Source organism: Bombyx mori, chromosome 11, assembly GCF_030269925.1.
Source record: "Bombyx mori chromosome 11, ASM3026992v2".
NCBI lineage: Eukaryota > Metazoa > Arthropoda > Insecta > Lepidoptera > Bombycidae > Bombyx > Bombyx mori.
The window spans coordinates 4,248,690-4,261,760 of NC_085117.1; the positions used below are offsets into that span (position 1 = coordinate 4,248,690).

The 13,071-nt window shown below is 35.7% G+C and overlaps 1 protein-coding gene across 8 annotated transcripts in view; it reads right to left on the minus strand.

Moving 5' to 3' along the window:
• The window catches only part of LOC101735304 (alpha-1,6-mannosyl-glycoprotein 2-beta-N-acetylglucosaminyltransferase), a 64,218-nt gene that overhangs the window by 7,150 nt on the left and 43,997 nt on the right, over positions 1–13,071 (minus strand). For 4 of the 8 annotated variants that reach the window (XR_009974220.1, XR_009974219.1, XM_012692590.4 and 1 more), the window contains 5 exons: positions 10,901–11,044; positions 10,044–10,141; positions 9,077–9,222; positions 8,470–8,630; positions 6,051–6,176 (listed from right to left, as the gene is read on the minus strand). Coding sequence is in view for 4 of the 8 variants with exons in the window: in XM_012692590.4 (XP_012548044.1) it covers positions 6,051–6,176; positions 8,470–8,630; positions 9,077–9,222; positions 10,044–10,141; positions 10,901–11,044 (675 nt within the window). In the remaining 4 variants the exon portion in view is untranslated. The remainder of the gene's footprint in view (positions 1–6,050; positions 6,177–8,469; positions 8,631–9,076; positions 9,223–10,043; positions 10,142–10,900; positions 11,045–13,071) is intronic. The other 4 variants (XR_009974222.1, XR_009974221.1, XM_038013712.2 and 1 more) reach the window with 1 other exon arrangement.

Below are 13,071 nucleotides of genomic sequence, written 5' to 3' on the forward strand. Positions count from 1 at the left end.
CAAAACCCAGTAAGCGATTTACAATGTTAAAGCGATACTCTGCTGTTTTTTTTTGTCATTGATTTTCAATGATGCCTATTTATTACGAAATAGTCCACTTGCAGTTTAAATTGAAGAATGCAGCAGAAATTATCGAACAACGTACAGTAAATAAATAGGCTTTGATATACAATTTTCGAAAATGCCCGCGTAATCTTTTTTTTGTTGTTTTGCGGCCATCTTTTTTTCTTATTGATTTGCGGCCATCTTTTTTTTGATTGCTTTACTGTCTTTTTTTTATCGATTTGCTGCCATCTGTTTTTATTTTATTGATTCGCTGCCTTTTTTTAGATCTGTATGTGATTTATCGAATTCCGAAATCAAGAATGTGTGACGTTATCACCCTCACTTACTGGCTTTTAGCACGTAACCCGTGAAGTGTTTCATTCACTAAACACCAATACACACTACCTATTTAAAATCATCAAATTTATCAAAGTCCTATAGAAAAATCTACCTTATTTTATGGACAATTAGATAGAACATGCTATATATATTTACATGCTTTCATTAATCAAGCTATGATAATCCAATACCAAGCGAACTCCATGCAATTGATATTATATTCGTATTAATAGAAATTACGGGTTACGTTGAAGAGATTTTCAACAAATAAAATACAATAATAACGTTTGAACGGTCATGTATGGTATGTATGTGTTTAATTGTTCGTTATAAGCTACTCGATTGATTTTGATATGTGTTTAGAACCATAGAAATGAACATATTATATATTTTATTTACGACCCACCTGGTGTTTAATGGTCATCGTAGCTCATAGACATTAACGTCTAATACGGCCGCCCATCTTGAGCCATGAGTTCTAAGTCTCAATTTTTTACAGTATAACGGCTTCCCCGCCATTGATACCGATTATTTTACTGCTTCACGGCAGAAATAGGCGGGATGACATATACTAATTACATTTTGTTCACTCTTAACTACAATCCGTACACGGTCAACTTCCAAATATTTTATTACATTTATTTATAAATTCAACACGCCAATTTTTAATCAAGTTGAACAGCCACGAAAGGGATCGATAGACACTTTAAGTAGCTCGAATGGAGGCCATTTCATTACGTGTGACGTCATTTGTGTTCAAAATAAAGCAGATCATACGAAATAATTCACGAATAACAAATGTTTTGTAAATCATCTCTTGTTATTTATATGAAAGTTTGAACAAATGCATTTTGAAGATTTCTAGAAGTTTCCACGGTTTTTTAAGATCTTCGCCATTATCCCTACGTATTTGAAGAATAATTCGAGAGGTGAAAGGCTACCTGGTTTAAGCGACATTGCGTTTAACACGCGACATTTATCTTTGTAATTAAAGGTCCGTTTTATTTTGGTTCAGCATCAACAGTTCGATGTTTTTAATTGAATTTTTAAGCTTACCTACCCCATTAAAATGGCCGAAGAACTTGTTTGTTATGATATTTTTACCAAATTTTAACCTGTAAATGGCGTGTAAAGTTACAAAAATGTCGATTAAACCAAATAGCAGCCTTTCGCCCCTCGATATATTACACATTAAATTATATGCATTCGTGTCCGTGTATTTACGCAAGTGAGAACCGGCAATGTATATTTATAGGTTGCGCAGAGTACGTTTGCCTTAAAAAAATGACAAAACAAAGGCTGATCTGTGCAGTTAATTTAAAAAAGAAATAGATATATCTTTTAACCTCTCCGGTCTTATTAAGTATTAATTTATTAATTATTAATTCAGCTAAGTCATTACCATGCATTAACTATATATAGCGGTTACTATGTGACAACGTCTATGTTCTGATCACGAGTCATAGATAATAGAAGACAAGCGCTAGTATTGTCTGTGACATTTGACAGATGTCATCATATTTCGCGCTAAAATTATGTCAAATTTTTGACAATAACTTTACGAAGTTTAAGCTTCGTAATTTTCAATACGAGCCCTTGTCTTTTTGCTTCGAATCCTTCCATAATTATTGTAAGCGACGCTTTACAAGTTTCAACAGAATAGCTGTCAACCGTGCAATTTAATATATTTAAATGTAAAGACCTAATGTTTCTTGCGTTCGAGAATTAAAAAAATTATAAAACCAATAATTAAAATAAACTTTACTAAAGCTTTTATTCGTGTCCACGAGTTGAGGAGAAGCCGCATAAAATGGAATTTAATTGATTTTCTATATTCATCGGTTGTCGCGTGACGAAGATACAATTAAAGCTACATTTACGGTTTAATCTCCCCTTTGCCAATTTCGTTTTATTAACACGTGTTCGTAAAATAGTTCTAATTAATTTATTTCATTAAATTAATAGCCATTTTTAATACACTTTTATTAGCTTCATACGTATGTTAGTATGTAACGGAATCTTTGAACATGATTTTGACCCCCTTCAAAACGTCTGATTAACTCGAAATTTGGCATACTTATTAAGGACTAATGACTATTCAATATTTTAAACAGTTTGATCCTTACTAGGATAATCAGGATTAGCGATTTTTTGTTTTCCTGAGACCCGAAGTGTCTGCCTTAAGATCAAGAAGAGAAACTACCAGACTATTTATATATATATATATATACATTTATTTTTTACAATAAAATCATTTTTTCTTGCACTATTTATAATTAAATTTTTTTAAACCTTTATTTATTTTTCATTTTTTAGTTGAATTTTCTATAATAGCGTAATTTTTTTATTTTTTTTTAAACTATTTTTTTTTTTAATAACAAAATTCGCTTTCATAGCGTTGTGGTATTTATAAACAAATCTAACAAAAAAGAAAACGGACTGAATGAGAATTTGATTAATGCAGTTCGATTAAAATATACAATAACTCAAAAACCAGTGGTCGCATCTTGATAAAATTTAAATAGACCATATTCGCATACATATTTATCATCAGATTTCAAATTGAAAAAAAAAAAGATTACCGTCAAAATGGTTCACCTACAAAAACACGAAATCAGTCGAATTGAGAGTATCATCCGTTTTTGAAGAAGGTTAAAAAATTATTCGTTGAGTTACGTATGAATCAGTTCGGTGGACTAAGATGAAAACGACCAACAAAGACAAAAGGTTAATTGATAATTTAGAAAATCAGAAAAGTTCAATAAACGATAGAAGTGAATGAAAATCGTTGATTGATTTAAATGATCACTCTGATCAAGTACTGCTAGTTGAACCAGACTCGCTTTTACTGGCCGATCAAAGAATCTGACTTTGATCATTCGCTGGACGGTGGGAGGCTTAAGCGACGAAAGGAAAGATCTTCCACTGAGCGGGTGATATTGCTCGATAGAGTAATGTAAAATGTAAGAGTAAACAATACTAGATAGTCCTGTGTCGATCGCGATTGACAGAATCTTTTTGACCCGATCTCGACCCATACGCGTGTGAACGGGTCGTCGGTGTTTGAAAGATTCGGTCTTCCAGAGATATGATCACCAGGTGACATCACAAACGAAATTGGACTTTATTTGTGGAACATTTAACGTAGCTTGTTGCTTAATTAATCGATTATTTCGTGCATTCAATCACGAAATGACGTAGCTATTAAAATATCTTCTATCTCTTTCGTTTAAGTACATACATACAATCCTGTTCACGCAGTGCACTCTTTCTATCCTGTTTGTTGTGCGTTGCATGATTTTATCCAAAATAAACCGGATTGCGCGGGATCTTTCGGGTCGCACGCGACTTGTCAATCGCGGGAGTGAATTTTAATTTTGAGAATGAATGAATTAATCATTGCATCGGTGACTCTGAGTACTGACTTGCGATAGCGTTTCGGTATATTCCCGGTACCTAGTATGTTGTTTGTGTATGTTAGTACTTTTACTAAAATATTTTAAGTGACGATAATAAATCTTAAAAATAATAATTGTATAGTTACTTTTTTATAGCAGTACAGATTACGAAAAAAATAAAAACTGTCCTTTTTGGAGTCTAACGCATAGTCCTTATTCTCGTTCTAACGTGAGAACGAGATCGATCGCGCAATCCTTCGATCATTTTTATATTAAATAGATACATACGAACTGTGACCGAAATGATTGAAATGATCGAATCTTTATAACCCGATCACTATACGAATGGGTCACGATCGACCCGGGTCATGGAAAACGATTGACCGACACAGGTCTAATACTAGATATTTGACAGATACCTGAATCTCGCTTACGACGTTTTCAACATAAGCGTGTATACATAAAAGTTCCGAACAACAACATTCGGACCGTCGGTCTACCGAGCAAGAATGTTCTTGTTCGGAACTTGTTTAAAGCTTATGTTAAGCTTATGTTGAAAATGTTGTAAGTGAGATTCAGGCATCTCTCAAGTATTGTATGATGGCTACCCGCCACAGGACTGATCTAGAGATTCTCTTAAAATTTCATAAATATCGGTCCAACCGTTTCAGAAACATTTGGTAACGTAACATACACACATCTCAACATTTCGATATCGAGGGATGAAAAGCATTTGGTTTAAGTGACATTTCGCTTAATACGCGACCTTAAATCTTTGTAATTAAGGGTGCGTTTTATTTGGCATCAGCATCAAGAGTTTGATGTTTTTAATTGATTTTCAATTAAGTTTACTTCATTGAAACAGTCGAAGAAGTTTTTTCGTTGTTATGATACTTTTTTCAAATTTTATACTTTAAATAGCTCTCCTGTAAAGTTGCAAAATGTTACTTAATTCAAAAAACCTTTTACCCCTCGATATGCATATATATACAGTTTTAGTTAGTTATCTAGATTTGTCACTACTCCATACAGTACGGCCGACTCATCATGAACAAATATATCTTAAAATAGCATCCTGTTGTGGATACAGGGTGTATATATATGTATTTTAAAATATATTTGCTTATTGAAGTGAAACTTCTTTAGGCGCATTGAGAGTAAAACTTAACTCGCGACAGATTCGTTACGGCTAGAGGGAAAATATACAATTTAGGGCGAGCGAGAGTGAGAAAATAAACAGAGCGTCTCACCAACCTCGGCAACCTTCTCAAAACTACACAACGCAAAAGAAGTTTCACTTCTGTCACGTGCACCAAGTTGCAAGCGCACCTTTTTTTTTATTTCATCAATTTCTCATCGTTTCCGGGTCCGGTTTAAGAACACCCTATTAGTATAAGATAAACTAGGACCCATCCCAGTTACGGTAACCGGCTTTGTTACACCACCTTCATCTATATCAGGGGTGGCCAACCAATATATCCGGTCGAGTCGATAATGGCAAGACAAAAAATATAAATACACAGATACACACAGACTGCGCAACGTAATCACCAATTGCTGCGCGCATCATCTTCATCTTGTATCATTTCTTAATGACCATTACGTCACATTATTTATCCTCTTTTGTACACAATAGTTCTCTTTTATTATATAACTAGCTGACCCGACAGACTTCGTAGTGCCTCAATCGATAAATAAAAGACCTAAACTTTGGTATAAAATAAACTTGAAACAAGCAAAAGGAATCCAACGGAGGACACATCAAAGGGAAAACAAAATTGTTATTTTTATTCAATTCCGCGCATTTTCATATCTATCTAACATCCTATCATTTTAAACATTCTCTGGACTTCCACAAAAAATTCAAGACCAAAATTATCCAAATCGGTCCAGCCGTTCTCGAGTTTTAGCGAGACTAATGAACAACAATTAATTTTTATATATATAGATTTCAGGTTTATTTTAATCTTTTTAATAAAGAAATATATATACTACGTATTTATTTAACTACATTGTGTCATAAAATCTCAAGAAAGGTCATTGGTAGATCGCAGACTGTTTCGTCAGTAGACAGTAGATCTTGGTTCTAATCAAGTTAGCCACCCCTGATATATATGAAGCCCATATGCTTGTTATGCATGGTCTCGTCCCAGGTCTTAACTCGCACCACTAGCCAAATCGAACTAGACGCTGACGTTGTCACAAGCAAATGTACAAAATTCTAGCCAAGCTCAAGGACTCATCATTCATTATTTATATATTCGAAACCTTTTGCGTGTTCCCGTACAGGTTCGGGTAAACTTGGAAATTCCACTGTGTGTCCTGACGCTTCCTTCGCTCCTCGTTCGCCATCCGCACTTGCTGTATGTAGTTCAGTGTCATTTGTTTTTTACGCTACGATTACACAGAGGACACATCTATTATCACTTAAATTTTTTTTAGACTTAATTCTAGAAACTTGTCACGTCATCTAGATCTAGGAATTTTTACATTAAAAAATAATTTTTAGGTTGACTTTTTTTTTATTCGTCTAGCAATCGAAGTGGAACTTCTAGAACATCGGTCGGCGCTCCGTGTCCGGAGGGGGACATTTCAGGAAAATCGTCACCTTCGCTAAATTAAACTTGAGGTTTTGAAACTTTTAGAACAACAAAACAATCTATCGAGGGTTGAAAGGCTATTTGGTTTAAGCGATATTTTTGCAACTTTACATGAGAGCCTTTTAAAGTTTAAAATTTTTTGAAAGAGATCATAACAAAAAAACTTCTTCAGCTATTCGAATGGAGTAAGCTTAATTGAAGTTTAATTAAAAAAATCGAACTGTTGATGCTGATACCAAATAAAACGCAACTTTAATTACACAAATAAAAGTCGCGTATTAAGCGAAATGTCGCTTAAGCCAAACAACCTGCTTTTACTGGTGGTAGGACCTCTTGTGAGTCCGCACGGGTAGGTACCACCACTCCGCCTATTTCTGTCGTGAAGCAGTAATGCGTTTCGGTTTGAAGGGTAGGGTAGCCGTTGTAACTATACTGAGACCTTAGAAATTATATCGATGTGTAGATGTGTGGACGATCTCACGGCTCACCTCGTGTTAAGTGGTTACTGGAGCCCATAGACGTCTACAACGTAAATGCCGCCACCCACCTTGAGATATACGTTCTAAGGTCTCAGTATAGTTACAACGGCTGCCCCGCCCTTCAATCCGAAACGCATTACTGCTTCACGGCAGAAATAGGCGGGGTGGTGGTACCCACCCGCGCGGACTCACAAGACGTCCTACCACCTTGCTCCGTCATTTTGACCATTACAAGGTTTTAGTCACGTAATTTTCTAATACGACCGCTTCTCTCTTTGTCTCGAATCCTCCCATAATTATTGAAAGCGATGCTTTAAAAGTTTCAACAGAATAACTCTTAACCGTGCAATTTAATATATATACATGTAAAGACCTAATGTATTTTATGTTCGAGAATTAAAAAATTTATAAAACCAATAATTGAGATAAGCTTTGCTAATTCCTTTATTCGTGTCCACGGTTTGAGGGAAAACCGCATAAAATGAAATTTAATTTGATTTTGTATGTTCATCGGTTTTCGCTAGTCAAAGATACAATTAAAGTTACTTTTACGGTTTCATCTCGCCTTTACCGTTTTCATTTTATTAATCACGTATTCGTAAAGTATATTCAATTAATTTATTTAATTCAATTATTAGCCATTTTTATTCTGAAACTTAATGTCATCATATTATCACTGACATTACGAATACTGTACAGTTTTTGTGGGCGCAAAAGATTAACTTTAAATTCTACTTAAAATCCAATCTGATTTTTTTTTTATTGCTTAGATGTGTGGACGAGCTCACAGCCCACCTGGTGTTAAGTGGTTACTGGAGCACATAGACATTTACAACGTAAATGCGCCACCCACCTTGAGATATAAGTTCTAAGGTCTCAGTGTAGTTACAACGGCTGCCCTATCCTTCAAACCGAAACGCATTACTGCTTCACGACAGAAATAGGCAGGGCGGTGGTACCTACCCGTGCGGACTCACAAGAGGTCCTACCACCAGTAAAAATCAATAATGTCTAAATGAATCTATTGATTAATATTGCATTAGACAAGTTGAAATTATTATTTTCAAAAGCGCACAACAAAACATTCCTGTTACCAAATTCACGTGTGTAACACACGAATAAAATTATTAATGAAACACAGACGGCTACATCTCATTAATTCATCATACATTTTAGTGACATTACCAATCAATTGACAACAAGCAGTTATATCAATAAACAATCTAATGAGGATAGAAAAGATATCGATAAAATTTGAAGTTTTTTATGAACAATATTAAAAAAAAAACACTAATTTTTTTCTTTATTTCCCATTTAGAGGAACCGCGTTCACGGCCCAACTGGTAGTAAGTGGTGAGCGGAAGGTTAAGATTACCATTGACATTAACATTGTAAATTTCACGGTCCATCTTGACAAATTACTTAGAAATTTCAGTTCTATATAGTCCGAGGTTTGAAATATACAAAAAAAATTCTTCACGACCAAAAATTCGAAATTACTTTCACAGCGTATTGGACTCGGGAGATATCTGACGTTATCCGGACACTGGAGTCTAGTCTGCCTCAGAAGCTACACCAGGAGAGAGTTCAGAGTCAACGAAACCTCACCTTGTCTCCGTTGGCGTGGTACTGGTAGGTCTTTAAGTATGTGCCTAGCGATATTATCTCGCATTGCGGACAGCTGCGGTCCGCGGTCGCACGCAATAGATTCAACATGTATATAAAGTCTTCGGCCACGTAATGGTCCTCCTCTAGAAACACTACCATTCCTGGAAGGGACGAGCGAAGATTACAAAATAAAATGGTGCATGAAAGAAGTGAAACTTCTTTTGCGGTGTGTAGAATAGTATTGTGGTTTTCTTAATTTTTCATCCTTAAATCAAATTTCACGACCTAGCTCGCTTTGTCCTTTCCCTCTCTCCACGGACGAGTGGTTCGCGAGACGCTCTGTCTAGTTTCTCACTCTCGCTCATTCTTAATTGTATCTTTTCTCTCTAACCGTAACGAATCTGTCGCGAATTAATTTTACTCTAAACGCGCTTAAAAAAGTTTCACTTCAGCAAAAAAAAACGAAGATTTATTTGGTCGGCCTTCGAAGAATGAACCCAGTTCTACCGTCGAAGTCCGTGGACCACAACACGAAGGGCGCTTTTTTTTAATACTTATTTGGTTGGACGCTCGTCAAAGTCAAAGCGCTTCTTAGCACGTTCCATACCTGTATGATTAGTTGTACATTCGAGCTGATTGAATATCCTGTTCGCCTTCCACCACCAGTGATGTTTGGTCTGCGTGTATTTCGCTTCCCTGTAGTGCCCGTGGAGGTCGGGATGCAAAGCGTTGATGCATTTCAACTTTATCGCCCTTAGGACAATAGCAATAGGTTCTAATTTACACTTAAACTTAAACAAAGACTCACACGAACCGTTATGAAAGTCAAAAAAAAAAAATACAAAACGCCTTTCATTGTAATTAAATCATTACTTATAATTCAGAAAAATAAATTTTATATTAAATGACAATCTTTATTAAACTTAATTATTTTTAAACTGGATCGTAAATACCCACTAAGCCTAACATAAAAAAAATAGAATATTCATTTACTAAATTTGGCATTAACATTAGTCTTCTTAAGAGTATCACATTTCGTGAGCACGCAATCGAATGTAAAAGTTGCACCCCTCATTTCTATTCCCTCGGGGTCGTTGACCTCGAACGTCAATACATTATCCATTGCTGGGTCATAACGATAATACGGAAACGCGATTACTTTAGCATCATCAAGTATCACTATATAGTACCGTTTATCTTTCAGTATCTATTGCCAGTTTTTTTTCTTTTTCTTAGACGGGTGAACGAGCTCACATCTCACCTGGTGTTAAGTAGTTACTGGAGCCCACAGGCATCTACAACGTAAATGCGCCACCCACCCACCTTGAGATATAAGTTCTAAGGTCTTAGTATAGTTACAACGGCTGCCCCACCCTTCAAGCCGAAACGCATTACTGCTTCGCGGCAGAAATAGGCAGGGCGGTAACCTACCCGTGCGGACTCACAAGAGTTCCTACCACCAGTAAAAACATCGCAAGTGACATTGCAGGAATATACAATTTAGTTAATTTAAATTTAACGTGGGTAGAACCGCGGAACAGACAGTCCTAGTCAATAAGGAAATGTTGACTCACTGTTGCATTTTCACATCCCTAGGACAGTCGTTGGGATCTAAGCCCGGGAACTCATTCGGGTGCGTCTGTATCGAGTATGGGTAGAAAATTTGCATTACCTGCAACACACACACACACACACACACATCACCGTCAGTAGATTGGTATATCTATACTAATATATAAATCTACAGTGGTTTTTACGGATGTTCCGTTATAACATATATTTATGTATAGAAGTTGCCTAACGAATTCTTTCAAAATAATTTTCATAGACTTCAAAACGTCCAATTTATATGAAATTTTCGACACACATCAAGGACCGATGACAATACAACAATGTTATTAATTTGACCCAAATATTTACCGTTTTTATTTTATTTTAAATCCGCATTTATTTATCAATATCTGACGTTAGTCGACATCAAAATTCTTTTTAAGCTATTGCATAGATTTTATCGCGTGCCTTGAGCGCTGCTTGAGAGTGGAATCATGAAATTCCGTAACGAAAAAAACCTTCCACCCCTCACTCCGCCTATCATGTAGCTCGCCTTTAACACATTCACACGTTGCGCTTGTGTAGTGTTTGTGAATAAGCGCGGGGCGTGACGTGAAGGTAAAGGAAAAAAAACTGAATAAATAAAATAAATAAATAATTATAATTACATAGGTTGATAAAAAATGCTATGCAATAGCTTTACCGCGGCAGTCTCCGAGTGCCACACGTTCTTTTTTTTTCTCTCAGAATATAGTCTGCGGTATCGAAGTTTATAGTTTTTAGAATATCATCAGACGAGCTGGTTGATTAAGAAGCTCACAGCACGCACCGTCCAACAACAATAAGACCCTTTTTATTTTGCAAAAGCCAGCACACCCACCTTGGTGAAGTCAATACTTCTTACTAAGCTATTGATTTCTTCGTTGTAATAGTCATGGGAGAATACTAGTAATGTCCTCTCGATGTCTCGAGCCTGGGCTAGGGAGACGATCAGATGACGTAGATACGTCAGTCTTGTGTGTACCTGTAGACGAAAAGGTTCCGGTCAAAATAAATATGCCATGAATAGCAATTGTGGTTACGGTGGTGATGCAGCAGAGGCGAATATTGCGATGAATGTGTGGAGTAACGAGAATGGATAGAATACGGAATGAATATGTTAGAGGAAGTCTGAAAGTGGCACCTGTGACAGAGAAGCTGAGAAGTGCGCGTTTGGGATGGTATAGACATGTGATGAGACGAAATGAAAATGAGGTTCCGAGTGTTAACTATGAATGTGGAAGGATATAGAGGAAGAGGTAAACATAGGAAGAAATGGGTGGATTGCGTGAAAGATGATATGTGTAAGAGAGAAGTGAACGAAGAAATGGTATATGATAGAGGAGTATGGAACGAGAAAACTTAATGCGCCGACCCCAGGTGACTGGGAGAAGGACAGGAGAATGATGATAGCATTTGTGGTTAGCTATTCGCGGGAATTTTGCACTTAAAATAAATAAATAACACACTATCTTATAAAAACTTCTAATATTTATATCTAATATATAAAATTCTCGTGTCACAGTTTTCGTTCCCATACTCCTCCGAAACGGCTCGACCGATTTTCGTGAATCTTAGCGTACATATCGGTCAGGGTTGAGAATCGAACAACATCTATTTTTCATCCCCCTAAATGTTAAGGGTGGTCCACCCCTAAATTTTATTTGTTATTTTTTAGACAAAAAATTTTGTTTTTATTTTTTTATGATACAGCATACAAAAATACATACAGCCCTAAATTTTCACTCCTCTACGATCAACCCTTATTTTTTATTTGCTAATTAAAAACTTAAATTTTTTTGCGAGAATTTTGTTTTTATTTTGTCATGACGTAGAATAAAAAAAATCATATTACTCTGAAATTTTCACCCCTCTACGATCAACTCCTATTTTTTATTTGTTAATTATAAACTTTAATTTTTTTGGCAAGATTTTCATTTTTATTTATATTTTGTCATGAATTAAAATAAAAAATCTGATGTTACTCTCAATTTTTCATCCCTCTATGATCAACCCCTATTTTTTATTTGTTAATTATAAACTTTAATTTTTTTGGCAAGTTTTTTATTTTGTTTTGTCATGACTTAAAATTAAAAAAATCATATTACTCTCAATTTTCACTCTTATACGATCAATCCCTATTTTCCCATCCCGGTTAATATTTTTTTTATTCTATGCACAGATCCGCAATAAGGTTGCAAGATGGCAATCAAATATTATAATTGTAGTACGATAAATTTCTTATTCAGAGTTTAAAGTTTCAAGTTCCTTTAATTATGATTTTTTTAAAATTGAATTTGATCTCCCGCCCTCGCCGGTCGACTACTGATCAACTATCAATCGATCAGCTATCCCCGCCAGGTGTCACCACTCATCCAGCAAACATCACGTAGTAGGGATGAGGACGAAGCTGGTCTCCTGTCTTACTTACTATACATCATAGATTACACACTTAATATATTTGAGAGCTATACAATACTATACATTTTTCAGCCATGTTTTTTTGGTTTTATTTGTGTATCAATAGTATGTTCAGTAGGCCTGAGAATCGGCTACTATCTATTTTTCATAGCCCTAAGTGAAAAGGGTTGTCCACCCCAAACATTTTTATTTTTTTTTATTTTTTGGACATTTTTTTTGTTTATAATGAGGTATTATGTGGTTAAATGAGGTTTTATTTCTCAGTAGAATTTCCCTAGAAATCTTATTTAAGGCAACACAACGTTTGCCGGGTCAGCTAGTAGTATATAGTATTATAATTTTAACAAGAAACGGAGAAAACGAAGCTAGACACTAGGAGATAGTAATTACGAAGATATTATTTTTATGTTACACTTTAAATTGGCGCGCGAATTTTGTCGACTGACATCGGTGTGCTTAGTGCGAGTTTTTTAACGTTCTCGATCGCGTAAAAGTTAACTCCAATTTGTATGGAGTTGGAACAGCGCCCCTAGCGGCAAACGCAGGCACCCACCCACTAAACGACTCCCCTGCACTCTTACACCCGACGTC